This window comes from Oncorhynchus gorbuscha, linkage group LG02 (genome assembly GCF_021184085.1).
Source record: "Oncorhynchus gorbuscha isolate QuinsamMale2020 ecotype Even-year linkage group LG02, OgorEven_v1.0, whole genome shotgun sequence".
In the NCBI taxonomy this organism is placed as follows: domain Eukaryota; kingdom Metazoa; phylum Chordata; class Actinopteri; order Salmoniformes; family Salmonidae; genus Oncorhynchus; species Oncorhynchus gorbuscha.
Genome location: NC_060174.1, coordinates 49025302 through 49042599, shown reverse-complemented (window position 1 = coordinate 49042599; position 17298 = coordinate 49025302). Strand labels below are relative to the sequence as shown.

Sequence of the window (17298 nt, the reverse complement as noted above, 5' to 3'; positions counted from 1 at the left end):
ACAAACACTGGTTTATTGATTTCTCTATGAATAAAACATATGAAAGATTGAAAGTACCGTGTTGTGACCAGATTTATTCTCAGTCTCAAAGTTGTTCACTCTTATAGAAAAAGGAACAACCTGTAGAGGAAACCTAACTGTAGGCCTACACACATGACTCCGTAGTTTAGTAAAAGATGTACAGAAAATGTTTTGAAAACGTGGGATTCATGATCAAATATATACATCTTCACATTACAAAATAAAAATGTGCATAAACAAAATTCAAACAACTCAACAATTATCAACCACTAGATTCAATAGCATACCTTTCACATCATTCCAACATCCTAACTGTGTGGGACCAAGAAAAGACAAACGACCACTTTGATTTGTGCTTGCACCACCCTTTACAGTCCAGCAAGATATGCTAGTGAAAATTCCAACCTTGCAAAATATTCACAGATCAATGTACCTGCAATACAAATCTTGACAATACTTAAAAATACAAGTAAACTGTTTTGGTTTCAGTCGAAAGTTCCAAATGAATGTTGAAAATAATTTATTACTAAGAACACTCATGGGATGAATAGCAACAACACTGACAGATAATGGGGACATTGTGAGGGGGAGCAACCAAAGTGGTACCTCGTAGTAGAGTAAGCTGCTCTGAGAATACTCGATTTTATGAGGGAATAAAGCCCAGTTACTCCAATACAGCAACTCAGAGGATCCCATTAACACAGGACGCAAATGGAACCGGTGCTAATTCTTCAGAGTGAGCGACTAGACACGCCAGCCTCCGTCTCAAAGCCATGCAGTCGCTCTGATCCTTTTCTAGCCAGAGACCTTTCAGATGTGGGTCTACAGGTCCAATGCGCCTCTATACAGGGAAACACCGTGTTGGAACATTTCATGCAGGGATGGAGCTCTGTCTAGAGCTGAACAAAAGACAAACGAGTGCTTTTGGGATACTGTTTGAAACGCTCACGAGGTGTAAAGTTCTCATCTTCCTCAGGAGAGCACCAACAATCCGAAAAGTATCACTGATTTCAAGATATCCAAAACAAAAGCCTAGACCTTCTCGCTACCAGCTAGCTGCACATAAACGATGTGGAGTCATTTTCATCAAAGTACGAGCAAGTTAGCAGCCCCTAAACTCTGCACCGCCTCTATAGAAATCAAGTATATCAAAGGCATTGTCAATGCATGTGACCTCCGTTGTTAATAAAGGCAGCAAGGCATCATTTGAAAGTTAAGCACCAAAAAGATGTCTCTTCACTAAGAAAATGCACACAGGTCAAGCTCTGTGAAGCTGAGTGACCGTATGTACAGTTTTTGCTACTCAGTTTGGACCACATAGCTATAGCCTAGATTAGGTCACAGTCAAGGCAACTGGTTTGATGTCTCATTAACTACGTCATTCATTCTATATGGCTGTGTCTTTGTCTGTGACTGTAAACAGACTTCTAATAAACGCTGAACACAGTAGAAATACTGAGGTGAATTTATTCAGGCTATTGAACTTCGACTGGGATTTCCATCTCGGGTTACCTGCACCCAGTACATCTATTTATTCTCTTATGTATCAGTACACAGTGTAAATAGTGAGTTCCAACTGGTATATAAGATGCTCTGACTGCCTAAAGACGTGAAATCGCAGAGGTCAAATTTGAACTTGAAATACATGACCGAACATTGAACCTCATATCAATGGATGATTAACGCAAAAGGTATGTTCATTTAGGATGTGTCCCAGAGTGAGTACTAGCTGACAGAGGGAGACTCATAGTGTGTACTCCCGTGGTGAGTCCAGCATGTTGTCTTCATGGGGATCCTGGTTGCTGTTGGAGTCGCTGTCGTAACTCTGAGTGCTGCCGGAGCAGTGGGCTGCCTCCTTCAACCTCATCAGCATGTTCATCTGTGGAGATGTATAGAGGTCAGAGGTCAGATAGCTTGTCGCCTACATAGAGACACTCATGCTAAACATAAAGCCGCAGATAGTCTGTCAATGAGGTGCTTTTAAAGAGTATGTTCTTGGATACAAATATCAAGTCAAACCTTTGTTCATACAGACCATCATCACATACAGGATTATTGTGTAATGCCATACCAAACATACTTTCTTGATTATTTCCAAGTCCAACTATTTAGGGTAAAGGTTGTCAGAAAAGTTAACAGGAGGTGTAAGACTTGTATCAAAGTACCAGAGGGTCTCTGTCTGTGCATCCCTGGGGAAGCTGTCTTCTGGGACAGCCATCTTTGGAGATGGAGTATCCATCGAAGCCCACGTCCTCTGGCCGGAGCTGCAGCAGCTGGGGCCACTCGTGCTGCAGGGGGCTGGCTGCCCAGGGGTAGCTCTCCATCACCCACCGTGCTGGATCCTCCCAAGGAGCTCTCCTCCCATACATCTGGAGGATGGACAGACTCATAATAACTGCTCAGTGATGTTCATTAAGACCAGTAAGTGTGTGTCAGCTTATTATAAACAGTGCCTTCAGAAAGTATTCACACCCCTTGACTTTTTGTTGTGTTACAAAGTGGGATTAAAATGGATTTCATTGTCAGCTTTCGACAGCAATCTGCACAAAATACTCTGTAATGTCAAAGTGGAAGAAAAATCAGAACATCTGTAACAAATGTTAAATAAAGCAGTAATATATCTTGATTAGATAAGTATTCAACCACCTGAGTCAATACATGTTAGAATCACCTTTGGCAGTGTGCCTTTCTGGGTAAGTCTCTAAGAGCTTTCCACACCTGGATTATGCAACATTTGCCCATTATTATTTTCTAAAATCTTCAAACTCTGTCAAATTGGTTGTTGATCATTGCTAGACAACCATTTTCAGGTCATGCCATAGATTGTCAAACAGATTTAAGTCAAAATTGTAACTTGGCCACCGAGGAACATTCACTGTCTTCTTGGTAAGCAACTCCAGTTTGGCCTTGTGTTTTAGGTTGTTGTCCTACTGAAAGTTGAATTCCTCTCCCATTGTCTGGTGGAAAGTAGACTGAAACAGGTTTTCCTCTAGGATTTGTAGGGAATTTCCTCCCGAGTCTGTAGGGGAGTTGGCAGTGATGGGACAACCAATGCAACTACCAATTGGATATTATGAAATTAGGGAGAAAAAGGGGGTAAAAGTACATAAATGAAGAAAAAAATACCTTTCCCTTTGTATTCAGGAAAATAAGTTAATTCCTTTGGAACATATTTTGCAGTATCGCTTTAGTGCCTTGTTGCAAACATGATGTATGTTTTGGAATATTTGATTCTGTACAGGCTTCCTTTTTTTCACTGTCATTTAGGTTAGTATTGTGGAGTAAAGACAGTGTTGTAGATCAATCCTCAGTTTTCTCCCATCACAGCCATTAAACTCTGTAACTGTTTTAAAGTCACCATTGGCCTCATGGTGAAATCCCTGAGCGGTTTGCTTCCTCTCCGGCAACTGAGTTAGGATGGACGCCTGTATCTTTTTTAGTGCCTGGGTGTATTGATACACCATCCAAAGTGTAATTAATAACTTCACCATGCTCAAAGGGATATTCAATGTCTTCTTTAAAAAAAATGTATCTACCAATAGGTGCCCTTCTTTGTGAGGGATTGGAAAACGTCCCTGGTTATTGTGCTTGAATCTGTGTTTGAAATTCACTGCTCAACTGAGGGACATTTACAGATAACATTTCAGCTTTTCATTTTGAATTCATTTGTAAGCATTTTGAAAAACAGAATGGGGTATTGTGTGTAGACCAATGACAAAAACATCTACATTGAATCCATTTTAAATTCAGGCTGTAACACAACAAAATGTGGAAAAAGTCAAGGGGTTTGAATACTTTCTGAAGGCACTGCACGTACTCTATGTAGTATCTCTCTGTGTCCGTGCGTTAGTTTACGAACCATTATTAAAAGGGATAGAGCTACTACAAATGTAAATTGATGCCACATTTCAAACGTTATGCCGTTGTACCTGCAGCCCCTCTCGGACAGCCTCCAGCATGTAGGGAATGATGGAATAGTTCCACAGATCTGTGAACCACACTCTGGATCCCTCCACATCCATGGGACAAGACAGGAAGAGGCGGGGCCCTGGGAGGAAGAGAGACAGATATATGTCAACAAAACATCCCTTTCATTCCATAGAACCTTCAATCTTGTCCCTTATATATATTCTTTATTGACAAATCTCAAATATCCAATTGAAAAGTATGTGTTCATTCAAGTATAGTCTATTCATCTATTTCTTAAATCATAATGTAAAAAAACATGGTAATGTATTAACAAAAGGAGAAAATAAGAAGATGAATGTGATTTCCTTTGAATCTTACCGATGGTGACATCCGAGGAGCTGTGGGACTCTAGGAAGCGGTTGAGGTGATGCCAGACAGTAGGGATCCACTCGATGATCCTCACCAGCTCAGCGTTGCGCTGCCGGCTGCTGATCTCCGTCTCCATCAGCCTCCTCCTCAGGAACCGACCCAGGAAGCCCTTCACTGGCTCAGTGTGGTTGGCACACAGCACCCACCTAGAGAGGACACACAGGAAACAGACAACAGCAGAGAGGGTTATCAGTCACTGTTCAAACAGACCTCAAACGAGGGTTAGGCAGAGGACATGTCACTATTTAAATACCGCCCTCTTGTGGCGGCTACATAACACAGCAATTACATTTCACATTTCAGAATAGAGATGACATCAAATAACATTATCTTGTAACTGAAAAAAAGACAGTAACACATTATAGATATGATGTACCTGAAGTTATGATGTAGCTGCAGGTTGGGAGTGGATGATGTAGCCTGGTTCATTGTTCCAATGATATAAGGACTGGGAACAAACAAGGCAATACATTTACAATTCAGAACAAGCAAATAAACACTGTGTGAGTGTGTGCACCTGTGTGCATGCGAGCCTGTGTGTGTGCCTGTGTGTGTGTCTGTGTGTCTCTGTGTGTGTGTGTCTGTGTGTGTGTGTGTACTGACCATCGATGGTGCTTGCAGCTGAGCAGGCCATTGAAGACCTCTCCTAGAGAGCTGACGTTGTGCAGGTTGTCCAGTACTACCACCAGGGGCATGTCTACCCCATGACTCGTACTGTTGCAATGGTCAGCCAGGTTAGACAGGTACTGACGCAGCTCCTGGACACCAGAGAGAAGAGTTTACAAAGAGTACAGTTAATCATTTCAAATGACCCACAAAATGATTCCCCATACAGCCTCTAAAATACCACAGTACATTACTAATGACATATCAAGCATTTAATCTATAGAGGGGTTGCATGTGCTTCACAAATCACCGAGCAATCACACCAGGCTCCATGCTGGAAGACCAGAGTCAGCCTGCTGGAACTTTGGTGCCCTGTGTGTCCTCCAATCTTCCACATGGCTGGCTGTAGTGATGGAATACCGAGGCTTTGTGAACCCTTTGGGGCTTTCATGAAATTCCAATAGTGTGCAACTGCAGCCCGCAATTTGGGGTGTTCCTGCATGTGGGCATTCCTGCATCTGCAAGAACGCCTCCCCTCGAGCATCCCATTGGTTTCTCCATGAATACCTTCATGAATAATCAGAGAGGCAACAAAGAGACCAAAGATAATCCTGAAGAAGCTGCAAAGCTCCACAGCGGAGATTGGAGTATCTGTCCACAAGACCACCATAAGCCGTACACTCCACAGAGCTGGGCTTTACGGAAGAGTGGCCAGAAAAAAGCCATTGCTTAAAGAAAGAAAATAAGCAAACATGTTTGGTGTTTGCCAAAATGCACGTGGGAGACTCCCCAAACATATGGAAGAAGGTACTCTGGTCAGATGAGACTAAAATGAAGCTTTTTGGCCATCAAGGAAAACTCTATGTCTGGCGCAAACCCAACACCCCTCATCACCCCGGGAAACCAGTTTCATTCTTCCAGAGATTTGAGACTGGGATGGATGTTCACCTTCCAACAGGACAATGACCCTAAGCATAACGCTAAAGCAATACTCTAGTGGTTTAAGGAGAAACATTTAAATGGCTTAGAATGGCCTAGTCAAAGCCCAGACCTCAATCCAATTGAAAATCTGTGGTATGACTTAAAGATTGCTGTACACCAGCAGAACCCATCCAACTTGAAGGAGCTGTAGCAGTTTTGCCTTGAAGAATGGGCAGAAATCCCAGTGGCTAGGCATGCCAAGCTTATAGTGACACACCCCAAGAGACTTGCAGCTGTAATTGCTGCAAAATGTGGCTCTACAAAGTATTGACTTAGGTTGTGAATAGTTATGTACCCTCAAGTTCTGTTTTTTGTCTTATTTCTTGTTAGTTTCACAATAAAAAATATTTTTAATCTTCAAAGTGGTACACATGTTGTGTAAATCAAATGATTACAAACCCCCCTCCCCAACAAATCCATTTTAATTCCAGGTTGTAAGGCAACAAAATAGGAAAAATGCCAAGGGGGTGAATACTTTCGCAAGCCACTGTACATTCTTCTCTACCACATTTTCTTTGTGTGTACCTATGTTAGCAAAAATACAGTTTAAAAGCTACGCACAATGTATAAACCTATTACAACTGGAGCAGACCAAACCTGCTGGGTTTGTAAGCGTTAGACATTTTAGTAAGAAGTAGATTATTACAACAAAAGCAAAAAAAAGTAAATACCAGAGATGGCGAACCTCGCTCCACTGATCATTGATCTAGCTATGTCATATGTCACCTGGCAACACTCTTTTCCAATGACTGTATCCTCCAACAGTTCCAATTTGCAATGTAAAGGGCATAAGCATTTCCATTTGTGAATCTCCTCTCTCATATATTTCCATATCGGTTACATTTTGACACCTCCACTATCATACAGAAAGTATCCCTTGGTAAAGGTTCTTTCCTACATTCAACATATTAATCATGATAGTGTTTGACAGACCTTGCTGGACTTGTGGTCTACGTTGAACGTGGCAATGGTCCCGTCGGTGACCTCTCCCCCTTCCCTCAGCACTATGTGTTCGGCCAATCGGCTGGCCAGGAAACTCTTCCCGGTGCCACTGGGGCCAGACAGGATGATCCGACGGTGCTCATGGAGCTGGGACACGTAGCGCTGCAGCAGGGGTTTGGGGATCAGCGTCTCAAACACCAAGTCGTCTTGGCTGTGCTCACACACACCTGCAGGCAGGGGGCAGCAGAGGACACATACATTAAAGGATCGGTTCACTGGTGTTGTTATTGACTGATCCAGACCGCTTTGAATTACAGGGTTCAAATTTATTTAAATATTGACTGCCAGCAAAAACAACGTGAGTGGTAGAGGTATAGTTCTAATTTTCCAAACTTCCGAGAGGTCCATTCTTGCCCATACCTTTGAGGGAGACAGAGATGGTGTCACTGTCTCCAACGAGGTATCCACAGGGCAGAAGTTCAGGGGTGTCAGTCCCACGTGTGCGATGGATGTCCCCGATGCTATAGCCCAGGACACAGTCTGAGTTTAGACCCAGCTGGCTCACTGGGTCCACGTGGATAATGTACTCCTGCAGGACCAGGGACCAATCAAACATCAGATACAGGACAATGGACCAATCATACATCAGACAAAGGACCATCAACCAATCACATGTCAGATACAAGTGTCACTCTAGTCACTCCTATAACAGGCTGAGTTTTTAGTCTGTTGATTTACCTTAAAGAGACGTCTGACCACCCCATCTAGCACATCCCATTTGGTTTTCCCACTGACACCAATGCAACCAATCAGGAACTGGCGAGGTCTACGCTCCTATAAAATATGAGGACGAACTTATCATAAGATCTGATATTAAGGACAAATAAGGTGAAAGGCATACATTCTCTTGGTAGCCATTGTAATTACTGTTGGGTCGGAAGTGTTAGAAGTTTCATACCTCTTTCCACTTGGCATCCTCATCTAGAGTTACGACCACCTTGACATGTCGTCCTTCTTTCCGTGAGCTACCGTCCCCGTTGTCCTCCAACAACATGTCTACAGAGACAGGCACATAGATATCAGCTACAGCAGACAGGACTACAAACACACACACACACACGGACAGGTGAATGCATGTGCTCGCACACAAAGACTAACACAGGCGCACGCACGCACGCTCGCTCGCTCGCTCACTCACACTCTCTCTCTCTCTTACCGAGGCTGGTGGACTCTGTTAGAGCGAGGCTATGCTGTGACTGGCACGGTGAGGGTGAGGCTACTGAGGCCTGTGAGGCTGCTCTGCTGCAGCTGCCCTGACTCTCCATCTTCAGACAATCGTTCTCGGTCTTCAGCTTCTCTATCTCGCCCTGAGGACAGGTTACAACACACAGGGTCAAACACAGCTCACAGCATCGTACGACTTTGTATTTGGCATGCTTTGTGATGGCCAATGACCATGCAAACCTTGACCAGGAAAATGCCAGGTCACTAGGTCAGGGAAACCTCCAGGCCCTCATCATGTTATATCAATGGTCATATGTGGTCCTGTTTCAATCACCCTCACCTGCATGCGGTTCATGGATTCCCTGAGCTGGTCCAGCTGGTGGGCGGAGCTGAGGGCCTCCAGGCGTATGTCAGTCAGCTTCATCTCCTTGTCTCGGAGCTCGCTGCGGAGCGCCATCACCGTCTCCGCCTCGCTGTCTGTGCACTCTGAGATCCTGCACATGAGACAGATGTCTGGTCAGTTCAGGGATAAACAGAATGCTAGTCCTCAAGAGCACATCCCCGAGAAACCTCATGGAGCACAATTATCATTTTCTTACAAAGATTTTTTTTTTAAACTCAGTAACATGCTGTACAAATTATTGGTTTGTCACTGCAAAAAAATATTGTCGCTTATTCCAAGTTAATCCAGAGGCACAGAATCACTGTGCGATAGATAGGGGTTCAGGCAATTGTAAACAGGACAAGATCAAGGTCCTGTGAAGGATGTGTGTGATTGGCTCAGAATTCCAGTTGCAATGGCACAACATGGCATGAGTGATCGAGTCGATATTAATTGGTTAAATAATAATTTGGTGCATCAAGGACATTTGTTAGGATTAGCCATCATCAGAATTGCTCATAAAGTGAATGTGGGTTATTCAGACATTTTTCATACTCTATTACCGAGCGAGAGAACCAGTCCTCAACACCCCAGTGATACCGCCCCAGCCACGCCCACTAACAGGCAGGGGAGAGAGAAAGGGACTAGAGACACACACAGACAAACAGACGGACAAGAGAAGAACAGCTTCAATACAAACATCCAACTATTGACTAAAACAATGAGGCCATGCAGTCTCTAATGATAACACACATACATACACAGCTTGGGGTACTGGTATATATACACACACACACATACAGTACCAGTCAAAAGTTTGGACACACCTACTCATTCAAGGGTTTTTCTTTATTTGTAGAATAATAGTGAAGACATCAACACTATGAAATAACACATGTAGAATCATGAAGTAACAAAAAAAAAGAGTTCAACAAATCAAAATATGTTTTATATTTGAGATTCTTCAAAGTAGCCACCCTTTGCCTTGATGACAGCTTTGCACACTCTTGACATTCTCTCAACCAGCTTTATGGGGAATGCTTTCCAACAGTCTTGAAGGAGTTCCCACATATGCTGAGCACTTGTTGGCTGCGGTCCAACTCATCCCAAACCCTCTCAATTATGTTGAGGTCGGGTGATTGTGGAGGCCAGGTCATCTGATGCAGCACTCCATCACTCTCCTTCTTGTTCACATAGCCCTTACACAGCCTGGAGGTGTGTTGGGTCATTGTCCTGTCGAAAAACAAATGATAGTACCACTAAGCTCAAACCAGACGGAATGGCATATCGCTGTAGAATGCTGTGGGAGCCATGCTGGTTAAGTGTGCCTTGAATTATAAATAAATCACTGACAGTGTCACCAGCAAAGCAACCCCACACCATCACACCTTCTCCTCCACGCTTCACGGTTGGAACTACACCTGAAGAGATCATCTGTTTACCTACTCTGCGTATCGCAAAGACACAGCAGTTGGAATCTAAAATCTAAAATGTGGACTCATTAAACCAAAGGACAGATTTCTACCGGTCTAATGTCCATTGCTCGTGTTTCTTTGCCCAAGCAAGTCTCTTCTTCTTATTGGTGTCCTTTAGCAGTGGTTTCTTTGCAGCAATTGGAACATGAAGGCCTGGTTCCTGCAGTCTCCTCTGAACAGTTGATGTTGAGATGTGAATGTTACTTGAACTCTGTGAAGCGTTTGTGGTTTGGGCTGCAATCTGAGGTGCAGTTAACTCTGATGAATATTTCCTCTACAGCAGAGGTAACGCTGGGTCTCCCTTTCCTGCTGCGGTCCTCATGAGAGCCAGTTTCATCATAGCGCTGGATGGTTTTTGCAACTGCACTTGAAGAAACTTTCAAAGTTCTTGAAATTTGAAATATTTCCTTCTTTGAGTCAACTGATTGGCTCAAAGAAGGAAATCAATTCCAGAAATGAACTTTTAACAAGGCACAAGGTTAATTGAAATGCATTTCAGGTGACTACCTCATGAAGCTGGTTGAGAGAATGCCAAGTGTGTGCAAAGCTGTCATCAAGGCAACTTTGAAGAATGTCAAATATATTTTGATTTGTTGAACACTTTTTTTGGTTACTACATGATTCCATGTGTGTCATTTCATAGTTTTGATGTCTTCTCTATTATTCTACAATGTAGAAAATTGCACAAATACAGAAAAAGCCTTGAATGAGTAGGTGTGTCCAAACTTTTGACTGGTACTGTATATATACAGTGGCAAGAAGAACCATTTGGAAATACCTGTATTTCTGCACAAATTTGTCATAACATTTGATCTGATCTGCATCTAGGTCACAACAACAGACAAACACAGTCTGCTTAAACTAATAACACATTTGTGTTTTTATTGAACACGCCGTGTAAACATTCATAGTGCAGGGTGGGAAAAGTATGTGAACCCTTGGATTTAATAACTGGTTGACCCTCCTTTGGCAGCAATAACCTCAACCAAACATGTTCTGTATTTGTGGATCAGACATGTACAACAGTCAGGAGGAATTTTGGACCATTCCTCTTTACAAAACTGTTTCAGTTCAGCAATATTCCTTGGATGTCTGGTGTAATCTGCTCTATTGAGGTCATGCCACAGCATCTCAATCGGGTTGAGGTCAGGACTCTCCAGAAGGCGTATTTTCTTCTGTTGAAGCCATTCTGTTGTTGATTTACTACTGTGTTTTGGGTTGTTGTCCTGTTGCATCACCAAACTTCTGTTGAGCTTCAATTGGCGGACAGAGACACTTGGGAATTCATTTTTCTGTGATAGCAAGCTATCCAGGCCCTGAGGCAGCAAAGCAGCCCCAAACCATGATGCTCCCTCCACAATACAATACCTCCACAGTTGGGATGAGGTTTTGATGTTGGCGTGCTGTGCCTTTTTTCTCCACACGGTGTTGTGTGTTCCTTCCAAACAACTCAACTGAAGTTTCATCTGTCCACAGAATATTTTGCCAGTAGCACTGTGGAACATCCAGGTGCACTTTGGTAAACTTCAGAAATGCAGCAATGTTTTTTTGGACAGCAGTGGCTTCTTCCATGAACACCATTCTTGTTTAGTGTTTTACGTGTTGTAGACTCATCAACAGAGATGGTAGAATGTTCCAGAGATTTCTGTAAGTCTTTAGCTGACACTAGGATTCTTCTTAACGTTATTGAGCATTCTGCGCTGTGTTCTTGCAGTCATCTTTGCAGGACGGCCACTCCTAGGGAGATGCTGAACTTTCTCCATTTATAGACAACTTGTCTTACCGTGGACTGATGCACATCAAGGCTTTTAGAGATACTTTTGTAACCCTTTATAGCTTTATGCAAGTCAGCAATTCCTCATCTTAGGTCTTCTGAGATCTCTTTTGTTTGAGGCATGGTTCACATCAGGCAATGCTTCTTGTGAATAGCAAACTCAATTAAAAAAAATGTTTTTATAGGGCAAGGCAGCTCTAACCAACATTTCCAATCTCGTCTCATAGATTGGGCTCCAGGTTAGCTGACTCCTGACCCCATTAGCCTAGGGGGTTCACATACTTTTTCCAACCTACACTGTGAATGTTTAAATGATGTATTCAATATAGACAAGAAAAATACAATAATTTGTGTGTTATTAGTTTAAGCACACTATGTTTGTCTATTGTTGTGACTTAGATGAAGATCAGATAAAATTTGGTGACCAATTTTGCAGAAATCCAGGTAATTCCAAAGGGTTCACATACTTTTTATTGCCACTGTATACTGAACAAAACTATGAACACAACATGTAAAGTATTGGTCCCATGTTTCACGAGCTGAAATAAAAGATTCCAGTAATGTTCCATACGGACAAAAATCGTATTTCTCTCAAATGTTGTGCACAAATTGGTTTACGGCGCTGTTAGTGAGCATTTCTCCTTTGCCAAGATAATCCATCCACCTGACAGGTGTGACATATCAAGAAGTTGATTAAACAGCATGGTCATTACACAGGTGCACCCTGTGCTGGGGACAATAAAAAGGTCATTCTAAAATGTGCAGTTTTGTCACACAACACAATGCCACAGATGTCTGTGAGTTTTGAGGGAGCTCGCAACTGGCATGCTGACTGCAGTAATGTCCATCAGAGCGGTTGCCTGAGAATTTTATTATATTATTATTATTATTATTATTATATTAATTTAATGTTAATTACTCTACCATAAGCTGCCTACAACGTCATTTTAGAGAATTTGGCAATTTTATAAAAATGTAAAAAACTGAACCAATCACATTTATGTAACTAGTCAGACCCTTTACTCAGTACTTTGTTGAAGCCCCATTGGCAGCGATTACAGACTCCAGTCTTCTTGGGTATGACACTACAAGCTTAGCACACCTGTATTTGGGGAGTTTCTCCCATTCTTCTCTGCAGATTCTCTTAGGCTCTGTCAGGTTGGATGGGGAGTGTCGCTGCTCAGCTATTTTCAGGTCTCTCCAGAGATGTTTGATCAGATTCAAGTCCGGGCTCTGGCTGGGCCACTCAACGACATTCAGAGAATTGTGGCTGGGCCACTCCTGTGTTGTCTGACTGTGTGCTTAGGGTCGTTGTCCTGTTGGAAAGTTAACCTTTGCCCAAGTCTGTGATCCTGAGCACTCTGGAGCAGGCTTTCATCAAGGATCTCTTTTTACTTTGCTCCGTTCATCTTTCCCTCGATCCTGACTAGTCTCCCATTCCCTGCTGCTGAAAAACATCCCCACAGCATGATGCTGCCACCACCATGCTTCACTGTAGGGATGGTGCCAGGTTTCCTCCAGGTGTGACGCTTGGCATTCAGGCCAAAGAGTTCAATCTTGGTTTCATCAGACCAGAAAATCTTGACCCTAACCCATCTCACCACACTACCATAAAGGACTGATTGGTGGAGTGCTGCAGAGACTGTTGTCCTTCTGGAAGGTTCTCCCATCTCCACAGAGGAAGTCTGGAGCTCTGTCAGAGTGACCATCGGGTTCTTGGTCACGTCCCTGACCAAGGCCCTTCTCCCCCAATTGCTTACTGGTGCTCTTTCATGCCATCCATAGGAGGGGTGCATCACTTGAGTGGGTTGAGTCACTGATGTGATCTTCCTGTCTGGGTTGGCGCCCCTCCCCTTGGGTTGTGCCGTGGCGGAGATCTTTGTGGGCTATACTCGGCCTAGTTTCAGGATGGTAAGTTGGTGGTTGAAGATATCCCTCTAGTGGTGTGGGGGCTGTGCTTTGGCAAAGTGGGTGGGGTTATATCCTTCCTGTTTGGCCCTGTCCGGGGGTGTCATCGGATGGGGCTACAGTGTCTCCTGACCCCTCCTGTCTCAGCCTCCAGTATTTATGCTGCAGTAGTTTATGTGTCGGGGGGCTAGGGTCAGTTTGTTATATCTGGAGTACTTCTCCTGTCCTATCCGGTGTCCTGTGTGAATTTAAGTATGCTCTCTCTAATTCTCTCTTTCTCTCTCTCTCTCGGAGGACTTGAGCCCTAGGACCATGCCTCAGGACTACCTGACATGATGACTCCTTGCTGTCCCCAGTCCACCTGGCCATGCTGCTGCTCCAGTTTCAACTGTTCTGCCTGTGATTATTATTATTTGACTATGCTGGTCATTTATGAACATTTGAACATCTTGGCCATGTTCTGTTATAATCTCCACCCGGCACAGCCAGAAGAGGACTGGCCACCCCACAGAGCCTGGTTCCTCTCACGGTTTCTTCCTAGGTTTTGGGCTTTCTAGGGAGTTTTTCCTAGCCACCGTGCTTCTACACCTGCATTGCTTGCTGTTTGGGGTTTAAGGCTGTTAAGGCACTTTGAGATATCAGCTGAGGTACGAAGGGCTATATAAATACATTTGATTTGATTTGATGTACGAAGGGCTATATAAATACATTTGATTTGATTTTCGGTGGTGGTAAAGTGGGAGATTTGTACAGGGTAAAAGGGATCTTGAAGAAGGAAGGCTATCACTCCATTTTGCAACGCCATACCCTGTGAACGGCACTTAATTGGAGCCAATTTCCTCCTACAACAGGACAACAACCCAAAGCACAGCTCCAAACTATGCAAGAACTATTAAGGGAAGAAGCAGTCAGCTGGTATTCTGTCTATAATGGAATGGCCAGCACAGTCACCGGATCTCAACCCGATTGAGCTGTTGTGGGAGCAGCTTGAAGAAGTGCCCATCAAGCCAATCCAACTTGTGGGAAGTGCTTCAGGAAGCATGGGGTAAAATCTCTTCAGATTACCTCAACAAATTGACAACTAGAATGCCAAAGGTCTGCAAGGCTGTAATTGCTGCAAGTGGAGGATTCTTTTGACGAAAGCAAAGTTTGAAGGACACAATTATTATTTCAATCGAAAATCATTATTTATAACCTTGTCAACGTCTTGACTAGATTTCCTATTCATTTTGCAACTGATTTCATCTATGTTTTCATGGGGAAAAAGGACATTTCTAAGTGACCCCAAACATTTGAACGGTAGTCAATATATAATATAAAGCTGTTGAGAGAGCTGTATCAGACACTATGGGAGTCAGTAGTAATCATTAATACGGTCCTGTGATCTTCCAGACCCCTGAGTTGACTGTATTAAATGAGAAAACAGGGAGCCTCCACTATGATCCACTATCCCCTCCCATTTAGAAACAGGTGAGTGTCTAATAGCCTGGGCCCAGGTACTCACAGAGAGTTGGAGTGGGAGTTCCGGATCATGGGTGTTGAGGCGGTGGAGCCGTTGTATGCAGTTAGCTTGGGGGAGGAGGGCAGGGAACAGTCGGCCATCTCTTCTACGTCGGAGTGGGAGGACGCAGACTTGGACGACTTCTTCTTCCCAAATGCCTGCTTGAAGGAGCTCCGCAGCTGCAGCCAAGGATGGGGATGGGGTCAGAGAAGAAAACAGAGAGACCTGATTACATAGTAAAGCACACAGACATATAAGGAGCCCAGAAATACATTTTGAATCACAAAACAGTTGACAAACTTCTACTCTTTCTTTCATCTCCACCTAATCAAGGAATAAAAGTCATTTTTGGAAAAGGGTGTGTTAATAATCTTACCTCATAAACCTCCACACGATAGGAGAGCACAAGAGGGGAAAGACAAGACCATAGCATGCTGATCATAGACCATTTCAACTTGGAGACACAATAGACGTAAGGTGGATTTGTTTTGTTAAGACAGGTCTTAACAGACAGGCTGTCCACAAGGCGGCTCACTAAAGAGACTGAACGCAAACTATACCCTCACAGCTACAAACAAGGAATGAAAACAAGGCTAGGGAGGAAGAGTTATCACCTTTTACAAACTTCTCACTAATTGACACGACTACTCAACCACTAAAGGGGAGATGTAGATATTTAAACTTAGTAGTCATCTGCCCCCTTGTGGTCAAATAGTCAGGTACGCCACGGTTGTACTAACTAATACACAGATACTAGTATCATCACCATCTGCGTACATAGTCATCATTCACCTTCCCTCCAGCACACACAACAGCATCATGTCAGGACAAAAGAACACACGCGCAGACATTTTAATTTGACTTCATAGGTTAGTACAGGCAGTGTTCAACCAACATACATACTGTGTCCACACCTCTTTTCTACAGGCAGAAAATGCATGAGTATATTGACCTAACCTCGTGTCTCCCGACTAACAGATTACAGGTGACATTTTCGTAGTTGCGTGCAGTTTCTTTGCGGTTTTGCCATGTGTAATAAGGGAACACCTCACAATTCTCAACTCACAATCTAGTTTCTAGAGCAGCTCACTAACAACAATAACCATATTCACCTTTGCTCCTGCGCAAGAAGGCTGAGCACAAACAGAAGGATTGGAGGAAAGGGCAAGAACATCTGACAGATTAGACGTGCAGATAGAGACAGACAGACGGACAGACAGCTAGCCAGCCATGTTGATAAACAGACAGACATAGAGGGGCAGACAGACAGCTAGCCAGCCAGCTAGCTAGACAGAGAGTGGAGGACCTACCCAGTTCTTCTTCGTCTTTTTGTTCTTGGCATCCAGCTCCAAGTTGCTGCCCACGCTGGAGTGGCTGGTGGCGCTGGTGATGCTAGACACACTGTCAGACGAGTGCTGTCTGCGGATACACAGATCCTGCTGAGACTGGGGGCTTCCATTGGCTGAGGCTGTGGGATGCACAAGAGAGAGAGTGAGACACAGACCAGCATAGAATTCTAATCCATTCTGATTCGGTGTCAGATGCCCTTTTTCTCACTAGCAAATAGTCATTTGTTCTTGTTGGGTTTCATGTTAATGTGGGAGGTAACTTCTCACCTGGCCTATCACCTTTGCATGTGAGCTCTGGCAGGTTGATGACACCGTCGATGGCTGCCTGGGCTGCTGTGTTCTGCTTCTTCATGTGCTCTACGGTTTTCCTCAGGTCGTTCAGCTCAGAATCCTAAAGTACAACAACACGATGAAGCAACACAGGTAGCATCAAAATCCATCCAAGGAAAGACAGACATATTTCTGAGGAAACCAACATTTTGATGGCTCCAGTCCTTACCTTCTGCTCAGCCGTGGTGGTAAGGCCCTGGAGTCGGATGGTCATGTTCCCCAAGCTCTGCTCAAACGCTGCTACCAGGTGAGCCTACGGACATGCACATAGCAGTACGCATTCAGCTATCCATGTGTAAGTTTGCAAACTGACCTGCAGACAATGTCATTTGTCGTCCTTCAACTGACACCATTTGTTTAATTCGCAAGCGCCCCCCCCCCACCAGTCTGGGAAAGTTTTAGGAAAAGGTCTCGCTCGTAAGAACCACACCCACATACCTTTCACGACATGCAGACACAGAGTCAAA

At 43.8% G+C, this 17298-nt stretch overlaps 1 protein-coding gene across 15 annotated transcripts in view; it reads right to left on the bottom strand.

Annotated features, from left to right (window-relative positions):
• Nucleotides 1-54: 54 nt before the first annotated feature.
• The window catches only part of LOC124003629 (neuron navigator 2-like), a 139870-nt gene continuing 122626 nt past the window's right edge, over nt 55-17298 (bottom strand). For 10 of the 15 annotated variants that reach the window (XM_046312137.1, XM_046312051.1, XM_046312059.1 and 7 more), the window contains 20 exons: nt 17001-17084; nt 16769-16892; nt 16463-16620; nt 16265-16285; nt 15930-15944; nt 15529-15537; nt 15156-15331; nt 9058-9138; nt 8453-8606; nt 8105-8255; nt 7847-7944; nt 7627-7722; nt 7309-7477; nt 6880-7115; nt 4963-5117; nt 4736-4807; nt 4309-4505; nt 3951-4069; nt 2187-2390; nt 55-1900 (listed from right to left, as the gene is read on the bottom strand). In XM_046312137.1, coding sequence (XP_046168093.1) covers nt 1766-1900; nt 2187-2390; nt 3951-4069; nt 4309-4505; nt 4736-4807; nt 4963-5117; nt 6880-7115; nt 7309-7477; nt 7627-7722; nt 7847-7944; nt 8105-8255; nt 8453-8606; nt 9058-9138; nt 15156-15331; nt 15529-15537; nt 15930-15944; nt 16265-16285; nt 16463-16620; nt 16769-16892; nt 17001-17084 — 2454 coding nt within the window. In that variant the 3' untranslated portion in view covers nt 55-1765. The remainder of the gene's footprint in view (nt 1901-2186; nt 2391-3950; nt 4070-4308; nt 4506-4735; nt 4808-4962; nt 5118-6879; nt 7116-7308; nt 7478-7626; nt 7723-7846; nt 7945-8104; nt 8256-8452; nt 8607-9057; nt 9139-15155; nt 15332-15528; nt 15538-15929; nt 15945-16264; nt 16286-16462; nt 16621-16768; nt 16893-17000; nt 17085-17298) is intronic. The other 5 variants (XM_046312179.1, XM_046312069.1, XM_046312123.1 and 2 more) reach the window with 3 other exon arrangements.